This window comes from Diorhabda sublineata, chromosome Y (genome assembly GCF_026230105.1).
Source record: "Diorhabda sublineata isolate icDioSubl1.1 chromosome Y, icDioSubl1.1, whole genome shotgun sequence".
Taxonomy (NCBI): domain Eukaryota; kingdom Metazoa; phylum Arthropoda; class Insecta; order Coleoptera; family Chrysomelidae; genus Diorhabda; species Diorhabda sublineata.
In genome coordinates this window covers 5,687,144-5,710,349 of record NC_079486.1, presented here as the reverse complement: position 1 = coordinate 5,710,349, position 23,206 = coordinate 5,687,144, and the positions used below count along the sequence as shown (strand labels likewise).

The following is a 23,206-nucleotide window of genomic DNA, read 5'->3' as shown; positions in this document are numbered from 1 at the left end:
GAGGGTATTTTGAATTCTCTCATCAATAAACTACCTATTGAACTTCACTTACCTAGCTAACAGTACTGTGGACGTAAGTAAACCACCCCCCCCTTTTTTCAGAAAAAACCCCTTGGACGCTGCTTGTAAACAACACGATATTTCTTACTGGAAGAATAAGTCTCTCGAAGAACGACACAAAGCCGATCAGACACTTGAAGATAAAGCTTGGGCACGCGTCAAATCAAAAGACGCTTCACTGGGAGAGAAAGCTGCTGCATTACTTGTAACAGGCGGAATGAAGGTGAAAAGAAAGCTGGGAATGGGTTGTCGTCGCAAAGGTCGTTCCTTGCATCGAGATGTTATTCTGAAAGTGGGAAAGTCATTGAAGAGAGGAACATCTTTGAAAGACACCGCAACGTTTGCCTTACGAGCAGCCAAAGCACTTATTAAAGAATTTGGTGGCAAAAAAGAAGTCGAAGTTCCTCGAGTAATACCTGTAGCGAAATCCGGAGGTTTCCTACCACTTATTCCTTTGTTTGCCGGTCTTTCGGCACTTGGAGCTTTGTCAGGTGGTGCTGCTGGGATTGCAAAAACCGTCATTGATGCTAAGCATGCGCAAAAGAAATTGGAGGAAGATGTACGTCATAATAAGGCTATGGAACGTGTAGGATCTGGCCTATACTTGAAAAAGTATTCAAAAGGTGGATTTGGATTGTATTTAAACAAAAAAAAAACTAATAAAGCTACCCAATCACGCACTATCTGACTTTGACATTGCGCATTATGCAAAATTACTTAAAATACCACATTTTCGAGGAGTTTTCATGCGAGACACCCTCTCCAAAGACGGTCCTCGAAGACAAGAATGCGCAGTGGTTAATTTAGATGTCTCTAAGAATAGTGGGAGTCATTGGGTGGCTTACAGAAAGATAAACAACGATGTAGAGTATTTTGATTCATTTGGTAATTTGAAGCCGCCGAAAGAAGTTGTTGAATATCTGGGAAAGAGTGAAGAATTTTCTACAACAATACCCAATATCAAAACTACAATCAAATAAATTGCGGACATTTGTGTTTGAAATTTCTACAGCAACAATGACGAGCGTAGAACTATTACTACAACATATCTACCATGGAAAAATATTGAATAGTTTTACTGTCGAAGAACTAAAGCACTTTCCCATTGAACATCTAATAGAGTGTGTAAGACCTTGGGAATTGTTGGATATGTGGCATAAACTTCCCAATGAATATCGAGGAAATTTTGAACTACAAATACGACTACCTTGATTCATCCATTACAACCGACCTGATTGGACAACACATTGTGATGGTCCTCCGAGTTCTCAAGCCACTTGTTTTCTTTGTAACAATAAATAGAATAAACAAGTAGTATTATTTAAATTCGAACATCACCCGAATTCCATTAGTCACCATGTCACAGTTGCTGAGAGTAAACAGCATCAATTATGAATTTACCTTTCAACCTACTACGCCTATTGTGCTCGATCCGAATAATGATTACGAAATAGCTTTGCGTCTTATCACAGTATACCAAACATTGTATTGTTTTAAGTAAGTTTGTAAGTTTTACTACTACGATACCAAGGGCAAGCTTCAAAGTTTTGATTTTCCCATAGGATGTTACGAAATTGTCGATATTGAAGCGTTTATACGAGATAAATTGGGTGTGGACAATTCAACTAGACCAGAGGGTATATTTTTACTAAAACCCAATCACAATACGTTGAAATGTGAAATTTCCAGTAAATACAAAATTTCATTCAAAGAAGATAATAGTCTTGGGAGAATTTTGGGTTTTTCGCCGAAAATACTCGACGCAAACAAAATACACTCGTCAGATCTCCCCGTCAAAATCATTAAAGTATCTAGTTTTCGCTTCGATTGTAACATTACTACTGGAGCCTTCGATGCAAACAGACCTGCTCATACTATATACGAATTCGTCATACAAGTGGATCCAGGATATTCCATAGACGAAATTCCTCATAATTTGCTCTATTTACCTGTTATACCACAACGTGAAATAACCAATATCACCGTCATCGCTTTAGACCAAGACGGTCAGCCTGTAAACTTTCGTGGAGAACTAAGTACGTTAGTGTTGGAGCTTAGAGCGCGCGAAGCAAATGGGACTAATAATAAATCATAAAAGACAGTCTACAGAGCATTCAACTTCATTAGATAAGCTACCATCAAAGCTGAAGCAACTCACGTTCGCAAACAAATTGGTTCTGCAATCGTTGGGTTTTAAATTGAAAAATGACAACAATGTATGGAAAACGTCAACGCCAAAACGACAACATGCCTCCAATGTTTGATATCTACCGTAAGCCGATGTTTGACGATTCAATTCGAAAGGCTGAATACAGAACCTATGCTCCATTTATAAAGTCATTCAATTGCAGTGACATTGTGGAGTTTAGCATTAATCAGGTTGATTCGTTCTTTGCAATGAGCGAAACTTTGTTGTGCATTAAAGGTTCGCTTGAAATACATGGAGCTGGTGACGTAAAATTAGCAAATAATGTTGGAGCCTTTCTATTCGATTCATGTACGTACAGTGAAAGTGCCAGGGAAATGGAAACAGTTCGGGATCCTGGAATAGTGAGTGCCGTACGTACTATGACTTGTTATAACCAAGAAGATTCCAATCATATGGCTATAGCCGGCTGGAATTACCCGAAAGATCCTATTCTGAATGTTAGCGACAAGTCCTTCAACCTTCAAATACCTCTCAAACATATTTTCAGCATTTTCAACGATTATTCAATGATTACATGTGGGCGTCAAACAATACGACTAGTTCGGGCACGAAATGATAATGATTGCTTATATATTACTGAAAAGAATGTCTCTGGAACGCTCTCCACTACAACAGCTAAAATAAACATTACAAGCGTTGAGCTAAAAGTTAAACATATCTTTCCTAATGACGACATAAAATTAAATCTCATGAAATCCATTCAAAAAGATCAACCTATAGTTATTCCATTTAGGAAGTGGGAGTTACACGAATTACCCTCAATTACTAAAGGAGCAAGACATGAAGTTTGGGCTGTCAAGACATCCACTTCAGTTGAAAGACCTCGTTTTGTTATTGTTTTCTTTCAAACCGACAAACGTAACTTGAGTACAGCTGACCCGACTTTATTTGACAATGCCGACGTACAAAGTATAATACTGTCACTTAATGGTGATTATTGGCCCAATGAAAGAATGCAATTGGATTTCGCTAAAACTGATTACAATGAAGCCTATTTTAACTATACTGAATTCTATCCCAACTACGCAAACTCCACACAGAAGCGCCTCCTGCTGGATTATTCTTCTTTCAAGAAACGAGCATTGTTTGTTATCGATTGTTCAAAACAGGAGGAAAGCATGAAGGCATCCACAGTCGATGTGAAACTTGACATTGAAGCAAACCTAGGTTTTTCCGAAAATACCAAAGTCTATTGCATCATAATTCACGATTGTGTAATGGAATACTTCCCCCTCACCGAAATTGTTAAAAGCTTGAACTAGATGTTGTGAGTTAGTGTTCGAGAAGACGTCAACATGAGAGTAGCTTTTGTAGACATTCAAGGTTTTGTCGTAGACGGTCTTTTCGTTGCCAAAGAGCTCACCATAGAAATTGGCTTCAAAAGTTCACATTACATATTTTTACCACCGCAACCGTTTTCTACATTAAGTAACGAGGACAAAAAGACCACATCATACTTGGAAAGAAATGTGCACGGCATTCGATACTCTTCAGGAGATGTAGAATATTCTAAAGTAAATGAAATATTAGAAAGCAAGTTATTGTATGCCGCAGACTACATTTACGTTCGAGGACAACAAAAAGTCGACTTTCTGCAGAAGAAATGTCACATTTTCGGTATTTTTCCACATATTATTGACGTTTGCAAATTTGATGGTACACCCTGTGAAACTGGAAACTGCTCAAGATCCAAACCCCTGTCACGCATCTGGACTATTTTCATGTACTGAAAGAAATGTACAACGTCTCCGTCACTGGTTTTTAAATACTGTATTACCATTATAAATAAAGTTTTTTTTAAAATATGGGTTTTATTGAAACACTCTGTATATTCATCAACTTTTATATTACATGAAGATTGGAATTTTCGTTTTACAATTTTCAAAATAATTTTTAAAATTAAAACAAATACAGCCACTAATATTACACATGACATAGCAAAAACAGAATTAATTTCATTTTTTATATCCCCTTCTGTTCTGTTGAACATGGTGTAGGTTGAATACGTCTTAACGGATAAGTAGTTTGCGGCAGTCTACGGGCCAACTGATGGACCTCTTCAGGCAACCCCCAGTGAAGACTGCTCCACGTCACTTTCTTATCAAATAAACTAAGATTCTGCATTTGTTCCATAACCTCACTTTTATCTCCATAGAAAGCAATATCTTTCTTTAATTCACCAATGCTATTAATAAACTCTTCAATTCGACGTCTGTACTCTTCTGAAGACATATTACGAAAGAGGACATTCTCATACGTAGACACGTTTGATGATCGTTTGACGCAACACTTGACGTTTGACTTAACGACGTGACGTTTGACGTAACGATGTGACGTTTGACGCAACGACAAGAGAGATACATGTCATGAATATTGTTTTTACTGCTATTACATAAAGATATATTGGAAACTAACAAAAACACACAAGAATTTTAAAAATAATTTTATTATAAGAAAACGACAATATTCTACATTTATGAGAGAGAGATACATTCCATGAATATTGTTTTTACTGCTTTTTTTCTTAAATAAAAGCTCACATTATCGCTGAAACTCTTTATTACTCTCGTGACTGTCATAGTATAACACTTATACATGAAGGATGACATCACAATGACCAGTGGAAAGAAAAAAAAATGAAAATACATTTCTAATAAAGCCCTGTTGGGCACAGACTTATGTCTAACACTAACAACGCTCATATAAATCACCTAAAACGCATACTAAAAAACTATGATAAAACAGATATTTTTTGATGTGGTATTATGAACCGCCACCGTTCATAATACCGCAAAAACACAGGAATAATTTTATAATAAGAAAACGACAATATTCTACATTTATGAGAGAGAGAGAGATACATTCCATGAATATTGTTTTTACTGCATAGCGGCCTCAAAAGTATCAATGTCACTGTCTATATCAGAATCATCAAAACGATTATTTCTAGGCATCTCATGTAAATTATTAATACAGGACTCATGTGATTTTATCATGAATAAGACTTTGTTAAAACAACTCTGACACCAATAGGACATTTCTTGATATACACATTCAACAATTTCGTCACCATCAAATACTTCATGACAGTGATCATAATTAACAAAAATGTTCTTTTTTAAATATTTATGGACCGTTCTAAATACAAAATAACATGATTTACAAACATTTATACGATATTGTGGAAGCCAATATCCACTAGACCATAGGCAGTAAGTAGATTCTTCAAACATATCTCCCCAATTTGTTTTACTTAATATAATGTTTCTTAAATATAACGGTATTTCTTTATTATAGTCAACATATTCTATTCCAATGGATGAAGAATTTGGATTACTCTCAGCCTCTTTTATCATCGCATTCCATTTGTAAACAGGAAATTTTTTCACAATTTTTTCGGTCAATTTCCGAGGAAGAGGGGATTGCTCTGCGAAATCGGCTGCTGACTTTATCGTTTCACAAATTTTTATGATGCATAATTCCATTAATGTTGAGGAGTTCATTATCTACAAGAGAGTAAGTTTGGAATACTATAATGACCCCACGGCAGCGTATCATAACTATTGCTAATCAAATATCTTTTATCGTCATGAGGACTTAGCTCAATTTTTGTCTGTTCTATGCTATATACGTTATGAGCATATGACCTAATACAGCGTTGAGTAATATTTTTTTCTTTGAAATCATTTAAACAGTTTACATAATCTTCAAAATTTATTTTGTTTTTTACTACATTATATCGAACTCCTTTTGCCTTTTTTACTATTGCACCTGATTGAACTTTAAAAGAATACATTTTAGACCTCAAGCCTGCAAAATGAGTCATAATTTGGCCTTTGTTTTCATCTTTCATAACTCCCAGAACTTTTTTATTTACCTGTGGAATATTATAGTTATTATTGATGGGGTAATCTGAAGTATCGAATTTTGTTAAATCAGCTTTTAGCACCTCCTCATATGCATCATCACAGATGAGCTCATACACAAAACTGTCTATGTCCATGTACATTAATTTACATCTATCAATACCCAATTTCGGAATCATGTAATCATAATGGAATTGATACATACACAGCTTCGACAAATCCAAAACTGTCATACCAACATAAAGAGGCTTATTGAAAACCAATTCTGATTTAGTGAGTTCTACTGCAATTAGGTTTTCATTAAAAACTGTTCGACTATGAAACCTAACACTAGATATCAAATTTTTGGTGCCGTATCGACCATTCCAGGTTTTAACAAGTTTTACAATTCGGTGCTTCCGTATATTTTCCATCGTCTTTCCAAACACAGCTTTATTTGCCAATTTATATAAATTTTTCTCAAAGTCATTGGTAGCTGCAGCCCTCAAACGAGTATTTAGTTTGATATAGGGCCGCAGCCATGCAGATTGATTGAATTTCAGAATTTTATGTATCTTTTTAATTTTCAAACCGTTGGCTAACATTTGTTTTAAATTACGATAGTGAACTGTGTATTCTTTTTTACAATAAAGCGTTGTCATTAATTTGGAATAATTTGAGCCTACAGGCTTGCGGTGTTCGGGAGCAAATGGAAAATCTCTGTGAAGATCATGTAATTCATGTGGATACTCCAAGTCTACATGTAATATATATCCTACGGAAGAATTATCTGCCACAGACATAACATCAAAATTTTCATTATCTAACCATTCAAATCCCTCGTATGGTAATGGTTCACACATAGCCCACCCGTATAAATTATTGACGTCCAGGTAGAGTAAGTACTTTGAGGGTTTTGTAGAATCATATTCAGGCATGTACTTATTGTTAGCATTCGATAATCTACTGCTACAAACCGAAATTCCTCCTCGAATTGCTTTCTCGATAAACATGATCATGTCTACGTCATGCAATAACTCTAATTTACATCCTACATATTTCAACATACAGTCCCAAGTATATCCAGGCATTGTATAGTACCATGCAGGGTCTAAACCATAAGTAATTGAACATTTTCTTCGAAATTGTTCGAAAACATCTGATAAAAGTAAAACATGGGTCTTTAAGTATAGATCAGAATACTGACCCAAATTTTCAATATCAAATGATTTCCACACTGCATGAGCATGAGAATACTTCTCAATACTGATGTTTTTATCCTCCAATTTATTATAAAATGCCTCTATTGGTCTTTTTGGCTATTAATTTAAATTGTTCGACACTTAAATTACTAAATTCTCTTTTGGAAATTTTTAAATCATTATCATTCAATGTAGCAGCCAATTCTTCCAAGGAAGTACCCAAAAACCTCAGTGAATCTATGAATCGAAATTTTATATTTGTATCTGAATCGTTAAGTGTAAATGAAATGTATTTTTCTTTATTTATGGGGAGTAAACTGATGTTTCCTCTTTTACTTAATTCCGAAATGATGAAATGGCTATCGTAGTTACTAAGTTATGGAAAACTGTAGGTACAACAAACAGTTTTTTGAAATTTAAATTGCATGCTTGATTTGCAAAATTTCTAAACTTCCCCGTAAAATGATCGTGATCTCTAACAATGATATCTGTAGAGGAAAAACCCTTTTCACATATGTGACACATTGTTGCCACACGTAAATCTGGTTTTTCTTCCATAGGTGTAATAGTTTTAATTTCTGATTTAATACTTTCAGCTAAATTCGATAATTCATTTGCAAACCAATCCATGCAATCTCTACCTCTGTAGCTCTTGAAAAAACTCAAGTCTTCGTTGTAGCTACATTTTACATAGTAACCAGCACTATATGCTATATGTTTTTGATATTTATTTGTCTTATTATGAAGCTGTGTTTTATCTGTAAATTGTTCTAGCATGCACTCAAAGTCGGCATAAACTACAAAAGGCGTAGTTTGTTTATATATATAATTTCTAAAACTAACAGATTCATATTTTGGAAAAGACATTTTATAATTATTTAATTCAGAGCATAATTTCAAGTGGACATTCAATTTACTTTCACTGCTGAAATAATTTATGCAGCGATTGCAAATAAATTTTTTATATGTAGTTTTACTTAACTGACTATTAATTAAACGTGACAAATCTTTGATCCAGCAGTAGTGATATGTGATTTCTGAATTGTCATTATCTATAGGAGGTGCTTCATAATCGTTTAGCTTTGGAAAATATGTATTTTGAATTAATAAAAGATTTACATGTTTCTCGTGTATTGATTTAGCAAGTCTTACTGGATATACTTTGTAAAATGGTTTTTTATTATTTATTTCAATTAAATCCAAGGCATAGACATTGACGGAAATGTTATTAGATTTTTCAAACTTTGAAATTTGATGCAGGGGCATAGGAGCTTCCAAGTCTTGTGTATTCAAGACTGTGCTATAATATGGATATGAGGAAGTGAGTTCTTTATTATTTTTGGCTGGGTACAAAGCACTAACAATTGACCAATAAAAACATGCTTGTTCAGAATTTTTAATGTTTATGCACCCTCGCTTTTTTTGAATAGGTTCTGGAATTTTAATATAAGATAAGCCGTTTCCAATTTCAAATTTATTGATATTTACTTCTAAAGAAATAATTTTACTTAATGCAAAACCAGAGTCCCTCTCTTGAAATTCTGATAATTTAAAATTAATTTTATCTTTGACGTTCTCGAAAAACCATCACTCTATATCGGTCGATACATCGATAATAGAATTTTTAGTCATAAAATAATGGAAACTAAAAATTTCATTTTCACCAGATTTTTTAATGAACTCTCCACAAAAACAAACATAAACTTTAACAACAGAATATTTTTTCCTAAAAATTTCCCTTATTTTATTTTTAAAAATTATTTGACAATCATTTAAAAATTGCGTTAAGTCCTTATGATATAAATTTACTATAAGTCCGGTTTTAATTCTTCTTGTAAATGCAGAAGCTACATTTTCCCATTTAACCCTATTTTTCAGTTTATTATTCAGCCTCATACCTATATTCCTATTTGAAATAAGTTGTTTAAAATGTTTGAAATTTCCTATGTATGTTTGTAATTTCCTAATTGTACCTACATGCAGTCCTCCTTTTTTAATTGTCAAATTACATACTTTAATTTGTTTTTTCAATCGATTCAACCAAATTTCCACATCTCTATCCGTTATTTTATCAAACAATATTTTTCTGACATTTTTAATGACTTGCAGTAAATTTTCAGTTTTTTTTGCAATATTCATGGTACTCACCTCTCTCTCTCTCTCTGTGTCTTAGGCACGTCTATAGTTCCTCAATTTCAAATGACGCTAGCCGTTGATTTTTTCCAACATCCACTAATCCCTTGAATATAATTCCGTATTTTTCCTTTTCAAATTCTTCAATGACTGGTTTGTAGACACTTGTGACTCTTTGCGGTAAAAACACTACTTCTGTATCTAAATCCAATAAAACTGATTCTCCGAATTTGGAATTGACTATTTTTGCCTTCTTTATAGCCCTCAGAGAATTCAAAGGTAGATCTTGTATTTTTGTTATTGGATTTCTCTCTGTAATTAGAGACGTTGCGTTAATTTTTTTTAAATCCATCTGAAAAGAGAGAGAGGCACAATTTTTTAACAGATACTAGAATTTGTTCTTCAGAGATGGTTTTTCTCTTGCTGGCAGTGGAAGAGACTGACTCCAACACAATGCAACATCTTATTTATACTCATGGCACTATCTCCATACGATTGTGATAGAATGTTCTAGAAAAAATATTTTATTTGCGGCAATTTTGTAATTTTGTAATTTCCTGTAAATGTGGTCCATATGGTTTCCGAGTATTCTAATAAATTTTCACTATTTCCTGTACATGTGGTCCATTTGGTTTAGAAATATTCTTATCAATTTCCTGCGTTATCAAAAAATTTCTTATTAATAGGTAAAAGTTATCTTAAGATTGGCGTTCGGGAATTTCCAAAAAAAAAAAAAATTTAATGAGAGTTTATTTAAAAATATACAACATTATTAATAAAAAGAAATTATTTTTGTTAATAAAATTTTGAGATGATTTAAAAGGTCTCCATTTGGACATGGAATATCGAACACGTTCCAATTAAAGGGTCCGGCTGCAACAAGTTTTTTGGTAAACTCATTATATTTGTAGTATGTGGTGTTTTTGAAAAAGTACATGTGTCCGTCAATGTACTGGAATGCTCCTGTAACATCTGTGGGTAGTCCAGGGAAAATATATTTTATTTGTCCTCTATTCCGAACAGTTTTCAAGTTCTTGTCAAATTCAATATAATTACTGTTATTATAAAATACATATATTTTCCCATGATTGCTTTGAAACATTGTGTTTATTTGAGAATTCTTAGGTATAATTAAATTATTTTCCTCAAGTATTTGTAGAGCGGGAAAATCTGCTACATAGTATTTACGGTCATTGACTGCTATTAAATTATCTGAAGAACTTTGAAAAATCTGAATTATGGGACCCACGTCTTCAGGTAAATAATCATCGAGTATTTCTGGTTGCGAGGGAATAAGTTTCGAGTTCAAATCAATTTTCCATAGGGAATTTTCATTAATAATATATAAATGGTAATTTTCAAATTCACCAGCCATGGCAATGAACATATACTCCGGTGTTATGTCGCATAAATTTTTATCCGGCTCATTTGGTTGATGTGCAAGTGTCTTTGTAGTCGGTGGCAGCGCTGATGTGGGTTTGAAAGGATTATTTACATATGTATTGATTGGTCCATAAAGAGCTTCAAGGGCCATTTTATCATCCTCATCCAATTTAGGAGCTATGTTGAATTGATACCATGGATACATTATTGCTGTCTCAATATCACTGTGAGCAATTCCTAAAATATGCCCAATTTCATGAATTAATACCATAAGTAGGCTAGTCTTCTGAACTTGATCCATCCAAACTTAAATCCCACTTCTCATCAGCATCAATATGAAGCTTTATACAACTGTTGCCTTTTGGGAAATAAGCATGTGCCAACACCTTTCCGGGACCACCAAATGTACTGGAGCACTCACCTCTACCTTGGCAAATTGCTCGAAAATAGTGCTTTCCCCGTACAACTGTAATAGATATATCGGGAGCATAAGGCCGTATTTTGTGTATTAATTCAAATTTAAACTTTGAACTGTTATTCCACACTTCAAAAGCCTTTTTGGTTACTTTAAGATATTCTGGAGTTGCCTGAGGGAAATACCATTTCAAATCAAATTTTGACCATTTTGATTTAACTCTAAAAGAATGATCATCGTCGGAAGCTGCTTCACTCACGTTATATCTTGGTCTATTTAGAAGTTGAATTGTATTTTCATCTAATTCTCCCGTTGCAGGGATATTATATCTTTCTTGAAAACTCAACAAATACTCCTCAAGTTTAGTCAAATCATTTTCATTTGCGTACCCGAACCGGTGTAAATACTTCATAGCATACTGTTGGTCGACAACGCATAGTACTGAACGTAGTACTGCAGCTAATATAATGATTAACATGATCCTCACTCTTCTGCTATCCTCAAATAACTAATTTCCAATCACATTAATAACGGAATATATAATTTTTAAAAAACCCAAAGACTTTTAACCGACCTGGTATATCATCGCAACGAATCTGTCTCGATTACGTGCGTGATACCTTACATTGACAAAAATCTCTTTTTATTTATACGTTATACTTTTATGTTACAAGATTAGCGAATAATAATGGTATATATATAATTTTTTTAAAACCCAAAGACTTTTAACCGACCTGTTGTATCATCGCAACGAATCTGTCTCGATTACGTGCGTGATACCTTACATTGACAAAAATCTCTTTTTATTTATACATTATACTTTTATGTTACAAGATTAGCGAATAATAATGGTATATATAATTTTTTAAAACCCAAAGACTTTTAACCGACCTGGTATATCAGCGATCCCGCTGTTATCATCGCAACGGATATATAACTTTACGCATGCGCAAAAACGAAGTCTCTCTCTTACACATTGTCTCGCTGCTCTCTCTCTAACACACGGTCAGACATACGTTGTTCATCTACTGAGAAAAAATCGATATTTATTAGAGTAGTATGGGATACAGTTCTCACTCACCTCATCAACATTAGTGGGGCTAGGCATGTAGGCCACAGCTTGGGTTTTGTTCTGTTTACACTCGTCAACTATGGCACATTGACAAATGATCTCATCCATTTCAGAAGGAGCTGTTATTAGACCTATACTCAATCGGTTCATCCTATACATGCCTCTATGGTTTGTAATAGTTTGAATGACACTGCCCCGCTGGTATACTTTCGAAAGCAAATATGCTTAATATAGATCCAGCTTGAAAAAGTATGTGGGACACTCCTATCGGGTTTCGGAATAACCACCACATGGGAGCCCAAGTCGATAGTGACAAGTGTTAATATTGACAAACAATATAGTTCTGTGGTCAAACCTGAAAAATGTGTTTCATATACAAAAAAGAAGAAGAGAGCGGGAAGCTGAGTAGATAGACTGAAGGTGTTTGTATGTTTGGTTGTATTGTATATACAAGAATTCCTGATTCATTAAGAAATAAACTGGATGAAAAAGGTCAAAAATGCAGATTCATAGGATACACAGAAAATGGATACAAACTTTGGAATAAAGAAGAAAATAGAGTAATACATTCCAGAAATGTTTTGTTCAATGAAAGCTGTTTCTCTTTAGAAGAAAACAAAAATTGTAATATTCAAGCTGAAAATGAAGAGTTTGAAGATGAATATAGTAAAGAAAAAGAAGTAAAAAATCTTAGTTTAAATGAGAGAATTCAAGAATCAAGAGAAAATATTCTTGAAAATGTTGAAAATAGTACAGAATAAGAAAGGCCTAAAAGACAAGTGAAGTTACCATTAAGATTCAATGACTTTGAATTAGATATAAGTTGTTTAGCATTAATCTCCGAAATATCAGATGTCCCGAAATCATACACAGAAGCGAAGAAAACTTCAAATTGGCCAAGCTGGGAGAAAGCTATTGAAGATGAACTAAATGCATTAAACTATAATGACCCATGGAAGTTGGTTGAAAGACCAGAAAATGAGGATATAATAAGCAACAGATGGGTGTTCAGAATTAAGGATGACGGTGCAGGTAATTTTAGTTATAAAGCGAGATTAGTAGCAAGAGGATTTGAACAAAATAATTTCAATGAGTTTGGACAGATACATGCGCCAGTAGCAAGGCTTTCCACTTTAAGAATCCTAATTTGTATTTGCAATAATTATGATTTACTTTTGGAACAATTGGATGTAAAAAACGCTTTCTTACATAGTAAAGTTAAAGAGAAAATATTCATGGAATTACCTGAAGGTCTTAAAGTAACAGTTGCTGATAAAAATAAGGTTTGTATGCTAAATCGGCCAATATATGAACTAAAACAAGCACCCAAAGCTTGGAATGAAACCTTCAATGATTTAATGGTAAACTTGAATTTTAAAAGATCAAAATCTGACTACTATTTATATAGTTTCCTTGATCAAAGCATAAGATGCTACTTACTTCTGTATGTTGATGACATTTTGATTGCGTGCAATGATTCTACTTTTCTCAATCAACTTAAGTTAAAGCTATGTCAAACGTTCAAAATAAAAAAAAGTATTAATGATGAATTTGATTTCTTAGGTATTAAAATACAGAGGAATCACAAAAGTGGAGTCATGACTTTAGATCAAATTTCTGCTATCAACACCTTAGTAAAAAAATTCAATGCAGAAAATTGTAAGAAGGTCAAAACTCCTATCGAAAAAAATTTGAATTTAAAAAGATGTGAAGAAAGTCAAAAAACAAAATTACCTTATAAAGAACTTTTGGGGAGTTTGATGTATATAATGATGGGCACAAGGCCTGATATTTGTTTCAGTATTAGTTTCTTTGGGCAGTTTCAAGATTGCGCTAGTGACGAACATTTCAAACATCTTCTAAGAGTGCTCAAATATTTAAAGTTTAGCGTTAATTGTAAATTGCATTTTTACAAAGGTGACAGTAAATTAGTTGGATACTGTGATGCAGACTGGGCCAATGATATTTTAGATAGAAAATCTATAAGTGGTTATTGTTTTAAACTATTCAATAATATTATTTCTTGGTGCTCTACGAAGCAACCATTTGTAACATTGTCAAGTACAGAGTCTGAATTTGTGGCAGTATGTGTTGCATCATGTCAACTACTTTACATTAAAAACTTGTTAGAAGATTTAAATCTTACTTTAGATTTACCAGTTTGTTTATTTGAAGATAACCAAAGTGCCATTAAACTCCTGCAAAATTTTGAAAACAAAAAGAGATGTAAGCACATAGATGTTAAGTTACATTTTGTATTAGATTTAATAAATGAAAATATTGTCAGGATTGAATACTTATGTACTACTGAGCAACTAGCGGATGTATTCACTAAAGCCTTAACAAATGAAAAGTATACTAAATTTGTAAAAATGTTAAATTTGTTGTGATGAAAAAGTGTTATATGTTTTGAATTCATTTCTCACATTTTATAGGTTTGAGGGAGGGTGTTAATATTGACAAACAATATAGTTCTGTGGTCAAACCTGAAAAATGTGTTTCATATACAAAAAAGAAGAAGATAGCGGGAAGCTGAGTAGATAGACTGAAGGTGGTGTCGAAAGCATGGTCGACAGAGTGAATTAAGTTTTTAGTTATTATTATAAAGAATTATTGTAGTAGTATTTATTGTTCCAATAAATAATTTTATTTAACACACTCTATACAACGCACATTTAAACCTAACAACAACAATTTCAAGCTGCTCATACAATAAAGGAGTGAACAGTATAAAATAGAACAACAATGAAATTGTATTAAAACATACATATAAAATAAACGAAGTAAAGCTAAATCCTAAAATATACACAGATCTTCTTTGAAATAAACAAATTTAGTTCTGTTTAGAGGTTGAGTAAATACAAAAAGATTATTATTATCTTTGGAATTTACATAATCTAAATATAACTCAGTAAATACAGAAAATTCTAATTTCAAATTAACTTCTGTTAACAATGTGATTTTTAATTATTAGAAATTTTTTAATCAAGAAAAATGGCAAGTAACAAAAGCAGTTCTATACGATTCCCATTATATTATTATCGAAAAAATTTGAGAGCATTCATTTGCTATTTTTCAAAGAGCATAAACTAGAAAATAATTATAATAATAAATTCAAATTGTTTACAGTATCCAGTACAAGATGAATAATTATTGAACTTACCACTGAATTTTAGAGTTGTTCTAATTCAGTCAGAGTAATGATAGTCTTTCCATTAAGAAATAATCCTTTGATAATTTGCAGTTATTACAAATACCAAAATCAGTTGATATCTTATAAATCACTTCTTCCTGTAGTTTTTTGTATCTTTCGACCAAATGGATCAAATTACATGTTAAGAACCCGTTACGGTTTTAGGTTGTCACTAGATTAAAACATCCTCCAAATAAAAGGTTTATTGATTTTTGGTCAAAAATATAACACAACGTGGTGAGTGAAAAACTACTAGCTAACCTTACAATTAATACATCATGTCGCGCCAAAAGTGCCAATGAATGGATCATTGACAAACTGCATTGTTGCCAACTCTATAATTTATAAAATCTCAACACTCCTCCTCGATTTGACATGTATTAATGAAAATCGCTCAATCAACTTAAGATATTATGTAATATACAACTAAAAACATGATGCTTTAAATTATACACAATTATATATAATGATTTAGTAAACATATCGGCTAAATTTTGTTCACTTGATACATAATTTATTTCTATTTCCCTCTTACTAATTAAATCTTTTATATAATGGTTTTTAATATCAATATGTTTGGTTCTTTTCGAATTTTCATTGCTTTTGGACATTAAAATTGTGCTCTTATTATCACAATATAGAATCGTTTTGGCAATAGTATTTAAGTCCCCTAAAATACCCTTTACGTTGATTAGGTCTTGAGCTGTTTATGCTGCTGCCACATATTCAGCTTCCGCTGTTGATAAAGCCACGCAAGTTTGTTTCTTGGATGACCATGATATTGGGTTATTACCATATAAAATTATAGATCCACTAATGCTTTTTCTACTTTCCTTGTTCGTTGCCCAATCAGCATCTGAATATCCTTCAAGTATTACGTCACTATTTGTATGTTTAGTATAAGTCAATCCTAGAGTTTTAGTTCCCTGTAGATACCCCAAGACTCGTTTTCCTGCAGTCCAGGTCTCTTCAGTTACACGATCCAAAAATCTGCTCAAGTATGACACAGCATAACTGATGTCAGGTCTACTAGTTGTTGCTAAATACATCAAACCTCCGATGAGTTGTCTATATGGAATGTTTGTCAAAATTTTGGCCTTGTCGTTATATTGGAATCCTTTTTCCATTGGAGTCCTCTTTGATTTACAGTCTTTCATATTAAAATAATTTAGCAATTTGTCAATAAATTGCTGTTGTTCGATTTTAATGATATCTTCTGTTCTAGTGATCTTCATTCCTAGAAAATTATTCACTTCATTCAAATCCTTTGCTTGAAAACAGCTTTTCAATAAATTCATAGTCTCGTTCACATCTTTGTCTTCTCCTATTAACAAAATATCATCAACATAAATAAGTATCCAAACCTTTTGATTACTGTATAGACAACAGTCATATAAGGATCTCTTAAAATTATTCTGAATTGTAAAATCATTAAATGTATTATTCCACACCTTTGATGCTTCTTTTAATCCATACAGAGCTCTGTTAAGTTTTAGTATTTTTGATTTATTCACTTTAAGTCCGGCTGGTGCATATATGTAGACATCATTCTCAAGTTTTCCATTTAAAAATGCAGTCGGGATATCCATTTGTCTGATCTTAAAATTATTTTGTAATGCTACAGATAAGAGTAACTTAATCGTTGAAATCCTTGCAACTGGTGAGTAGTTGGGTTCAAACTGATCCTCCTCCTTAATTTGGAACCCCTTTGCAACTATTCTTGCCTTTTTCGTTCCATCTTCCTTTGTCCTGAAAACCCATCTTGTTTGAATAACATTTCCATTTGTTGGTAGCTCCGTTTCTGTCCACGTATTCAATCTCTCGTGCGCATCTTTTCCTTTTTCATAACATTTATCCAATCTTGGTCCTTTACGGCATCTTTATAGCTTATAGGGTCATCTTACTCTGCTGATATTAGACAATAAGCTGTGTAAACTTCATATTCATTCAGATATTTTTACTGTTCTAGTTCCTCTCTGTGTACTCTCTACTTTGGGTAAGCTTTCATCTACATCCTCTGACCTTGTGCTTTCTGTTTCATTATTATTATTGCTGAAGTCAGTCTCTTCTATTGCTTCTTCCTCTATGGCATTTGGTTCTTCTTGTAATTCATTTTCGTATTGTATCTCTATGACCTTTTCATTTATACTTTTCTTCCCACTAGCCTTAATAATTTCATTGTAATCTGTTGTTGTTCCATCAAATCTGACATCTCTTGAGTGAAAAATTTTGTTGTCCTCATAATTCCAAAGTCTATATCCAGCTTTGGTATATCCCATCATGATGCAAGGTTGTACTCTTCTTTCTAATTTACTTTGTCTTGGTAAAATTACTGCCCATGCTTGACTTCCGAATATTTTCAATTTTCCTAAATCATTCTTCTTGTACCATCTGGTTGCTGGTGTTTCCCCATTGTCGGCTTGGGTTGGTGTTCGATTTAATTCATATGCTGAGCATAAAATAGCTTCTCCCCATAATTCTCTTAGCAAGTTTGTTTCGGCAAATTTGGTGCGTACCTTGTCCAGTAGGCTTCGATTCATTCGCTCGGCTACTCCATTTTCTTGTGGAGAATGTGGCATAGTATATTCCAGCTCAATACCTTTACTTCGACAAAAATTTTTAAAATCATTTGATATGAACTCCCCGCCATTGTCAATACGAATTCTTTGCGTTTTTGAATTATGTTGCGTCTTAATCAATTTAATAAAGTCAATGATATTCTGATCTGCCTCAGTTTTATTTCTTAGTAGCTTTACTATCAGAAAATGTGAATAATCATCAATCAAAACTTGGAAATATTTGAACCCTTCTGGTGTAGCTACTGTAACTGGACCTGCAATATCTGAATGTATCAATTGACCAATCTTTGTACTGGTTTAGTTACATAAAAAAAATGGTTTACGTGTACTTTTTCTCTCCATACAAGCTTTACATATTTCTAAACTATAGGGTAAACCTAATTTTTTCAAATTATTCCTATTTATGTGCCCTAATCGCCTGTGCCATAAATTTACATCAGTATTACTATTATTCATGTATGCTACATCATCTGGTTTATTATTAAAATCAACATAAAGACAAAATAAATTATTTGACATTTCACATTTAAACTTAGAATGTTCTTTATCTAAAATTGCTTGTCTTGTCCCATTAATCCCATTAACAAATGTTAAAATTTTTTTCTATTAGTTTTGATACAGAAATAAGGTTGTGTGACATACCTGATACAATGAGCGCTTCAATTTTTATACCTTTACCTTGACATTTGCCATTTAATGTCCCTTTACTGTTTGAAACAAAGCTTCACCATTCTTTGCAGTTCCAATTTTTATTGTGTGGATATCTTCTATTTCAGTCATATATTTTACCATTTCTCCCATAACCATGTGCTGTGTGCATCCAGAGTCCAAAATAAAAGTTTGCACATCAGATGTTGCTACATTGCAGCTAGCTTCAGTGCCACTTAAAGCAATGAAGGCTATGTCACTTGCTGGATTTGCTTGTGATTGACTACTACCTTGATTTTGCCCATTATATGTGTTGGAATTTCCAGCTAAAAATTTTTCTCGGGAAGAGAAACCACCTCGAAAATTTCCTCTGGGATGGCCTCTAGAATCCACTCTCCTTTTTTGTCGACATTCAGTCATTTTGTGTCCTGGTTTGTGACACTTGTAACAAATGAGCTGTAGACTAGTTTGAAACGACATTTCATTAGTAGATAATTTCTCCTGCCTCGACTTAAGCTTCATTTCTTCATCCAGTAATCTTGGTTTTACAAAGTCCATTTTAATACTTGTATTCATTGTTTCTATATTGATCTTGATAATAGTAAGTGGCATACCTTGTCTTCCTCCTCCAGTTTAGATCCTGAGTTTTCTAAATCTCTTATAAGGGTATCAAATACTAAAAAGTGATCTTCTAGTTGAAGAGCTGTTATCAGATCTCATCCTTCCTGAAAGTTTTCTCAAACACAGCTTCGTTTACCATGTGAGTTTTTCCAAAAATAAATACAATAAACGGCTATAAAAACTTGTTGTTTGGATTGTCTACCTCAAGTTGTTTAATCTGTAATTAACTTGTTTCATGATAAAAAATATTATTAAGGAGCTTTTTATATTTTTTCTGGGAATTGTGATCAAATAACTTATAAATCGTGCGAAAAAGAATTAAATAAAAAACAAACTGGGTTTTGAATTTATAAAACAAATCGTCCAAGTAAACTTCGAAATATTTAATTTTCAGAATCAGTTGAATATCCAAAAGTATGAATAAACAACAACATTACACAAAAAATAAATTCCTTGGGGTAACTAAATCGAATAAAGTTACAATTGATTTTTTTAAAATTAGTCAGAGAAAACTTTGTAAGTAAATAAGTGAAGTTTCCGTTTGTTGATATATCATTGGAATGAATTTTACATTTAACGAATAGCACTTGTCAAATCGTTAAGCAAAAAAAGCGGGCATTTCAATTCGCTAAAGCTTCGTAACCGAAATTTAACATTTCATAATAACTCTTGCGAATATTTTGTTCATCCCCAAAGAATATCGAGTTTGTGTGTAGTTTTGCACGTTTCTCCAAGGACAAATTCGAAAGACAATTCAGTTTTATTATAAAATTTCGTTTCTATATACGTGTATTATAACAAATTTTAATCTCAAGACTTCCTCGAGGAGTTCCATATTTAAAGCATCTTATTGTTTCCCATGAGGGATTTTACGATGGGTTCAGTATAGGCCCAGATTTAGACCAAGTGTCCTGAACTTGGAGGGACTGTGATTCAAACCTGGTTGGACTAACGTATAACTATCATTTATGTATCCCAATAAAGTTGGGCTAACGTATAACTATCATTTATGTATTCCAATAAAATTGGGCTAAAGTATAACATTTATTTATCCCAATAAAGTTGTACTAAAGTATAACTACCATTTATGTATCCCCAGAAAGTTGGGCTAACGTATAACTATCATTTATGTATCCCAATAAAGTTGGGCTAAAGTATAACTATCATTTATTTATCCCAATAAAGTTGCTCCAACATTTTTAATAAAGTTTCTTTTGAGAGTTATTCACTACGCATAACACATTGTAGTGTTATATTCTAATATGATTAGAGGATTTTAGTGGGGAGTATGGGACACCCAAAATGTTTTATTTTCTTTGGTTGTTGTTGATTTATCTATGTCAAACGATTTGACCATACTTTCGTCTTTTTTTTATTTGGTTTAACTTTTTTTATTTCTTTTTTATTTACCTAATTAGTATCTCTCGCACGTTTTCAATATGTGGTTTAACCAAATGGGTCATGTGGATATATGTGTAAGATATATGGAATATACGTCAGAAAATAACTTTTTTCTAACCCTTTCAATCTGGACTCGCAGAATATGTTACCAATAAAACGATTGTCGATGTGATTACGAAAATAAATCCTGCAATTTCGGTTTTCAATTCATTACGTACTGTTTATACGTAAGGTAAAAGTTTATTTTGTGATACAGTGTACTGCATGTGATTTATTTATAAAAAGCAGTGGCTATATAACCAAACAGAGTGAATACATTGTCCACGCCGATATAGATTTTGCCCGTTTCTCCAAGGATAAATTCGAAAGAGAATTTTCGCCTGTTTCAATACGAAATTGCTTGTAATGCAAATTCAGTTTTATTATAAAATTTCCTTTCCATATACGTGTATTATAACAAATTTTAATCTCATGACTTCCACGAGGAACTCCATATTCAAAGAATCTTATTGTTTCCCATATGGGATTTTACGATGGGTCCAGTATAGGCCCAGATTTGGACCAAGTGTCCTAAACTTGGTGGGACTGTGATTCAAACCTGGTTGGGCTAACATAAAACTATCATTTATGTATCCCAATAATGTTGGGCTAAAGTATAACTATCATTTATGTGTCCCAATAAAGTTGGGCTAAAGTATAACTATCATTTATGTATCCCAATAAAGTTGGGCTAAAGTATAACTATCATTTATGTATCCCAATAAAGTTGGGCTAAAGTATAACTATCATTTATGTATCCCAATAAAGTTGGGCTAAAGTATAACTATCATTTATGTATCCTAATAAAGTTGGGCTAGAGTATAACTAACATTTATGTATCCCAATGAAGTTGGGCTAAAATATAACTATCATTTATGTATCTCAATAAAGTTGAGCTAAAGTATAAATATCATTTATGTATCCCAATAAAGTTGTGCTAAAATATAACTATCATTTATGTATCTCAATAAAATTGGGCTGAAGTATAAATATCATTTATGTATCCCAATAAAGTTGTGCTAAAGTATAACTAACATTTATGTATTCCAATTAAGTTGGGCTAAAGTATAACTATCATTTATGTATCCCAATAAAGTTGGGCTAAAGTATACCTATCATTTATTTATCCCAATAAAGTTGTACTAAAGTATAACTATCATTTATGTATCTCAATAAAGTTGGGCTAAAGTATAACTATCATTTATGTATCCTAATGAAGTTGGGCTAAAGTATAACTATCATTTATTTATCCCAATAAAGTTGCTCTAACGTTTTCAATAAAGTTTGTCTTGAGAGTTATCACTACGCATAACATATTGTGGTGTTTTATTCTAATATGATTGGAGGTTTTTAGTGGGGAGTATGGGACACCCAAAATGTTTTATTTTCATTCCATCAGTGTATTTGTGAATGTTGTCGATTTAGCTGAGGAAGCTGTACAAATGCTTTTTCAAGATCAAAAATCGATAGTGATTTTACGAGGTCTAGATTCGATCAACCTTATCCAACAAAATCCTCACCTAGAGCAGTTTCTCCAAGACTTATTCGACAGATAGAGGCTAGGGGATTACTATTAATGGAGAAGTGCAATTCCGAGGAATCAGCTACCAAGGCACGTCTTTCCCGAACAAAACTTCAAGATCAAAAAGGGTTCATCTTTTTCTTCTCGCATTTTACATAAGTAAACAGTTTTATTTAGAACATGGTTCTGTTTTGTAGTTAAAACTTTCATTCCTTCGACGTAGAGGTGGTTTTCCTTTGGTTTTGTAACAATTTTGATAGATTTTTCTTTGAAACCAATTGGTGAGTCGAAAAATGGACATTTGTCTTAAGAGACTTTCTGTTTCAATTAGAAATCAAAATTTGTTTGTACAAACTTCATTTTTCCAGAAATAAGATGAGATTCGTCTTTAGAAACTTTGTTTTTCAAAAAGCAAACCAAAATTTGACTTAAAAGCACCAGCTTTTAACAGAGTATATAACAGTTACTTAAACTTAAGCACACACGTTTATTTTTTTTACGGCAAAGGGCACAGTTTGGAAAAATCTCTGATGACAGTTTCATTGTTGGTGAGAATTTCTGCAGCTCGCGAGATATTGTCACTACCCCGGAATAATTTTGTTACGCGCCCCAATTTCCAGTTAAGAGGTGGAAGTTTGTCATCCTTTATAAGTACCAATATACCTTCTGCCAACTCTCTATGGTTCGTCTTCCATTTAGATCGTTGCTGAAGTTCGGAAATGTATTTCTTATACCATCTCGTCCAGAAGTGTTGCCGAGCATTTTCAATTTTTTGGTATCTGGATAACCTGCTTTCCTTTTCTAAAATCATAACTGGCTCCAGAATTGAAGTTAGTGGACGACCAATGATGAAGTGAGCTGGTGTTAAAGGCGAAGGATCTAAA

At 32.9% G+C, this 23,206-nt stretch overlaps 1 protein-coding gene across 1 annotated transcript; it reads left to right on the top strand.

Annotated features, from left to right (window-relative positions):
* Positions 1-2,265: 2,265 nt before the first annotated feature.
* Positions 2,266-3,531, top strand: LOC130451911 (uncharacterized). Its single transcript, XM_056791264.1, has one exon. It carries the CDS (start codon positions 2,266-2,268, stop codon positions 3,529-3,531), a length of 1,266 nt encoding a protein of 421 aa, XP_056647242.1.
* The last annotated feature ends 19,675 nt before the right edge of the window (positions 3,532-23,206 follow it).

Bases quoted from the DNA above. Each gene is read 5' to 3' on its own strand.
- LOC130451911 (XM_056791264.1), top strand. From the start codon at position 2,266: ATGACAACAATGTATGGAAAACGTCAACGCCAAAACGACAACATGCCT.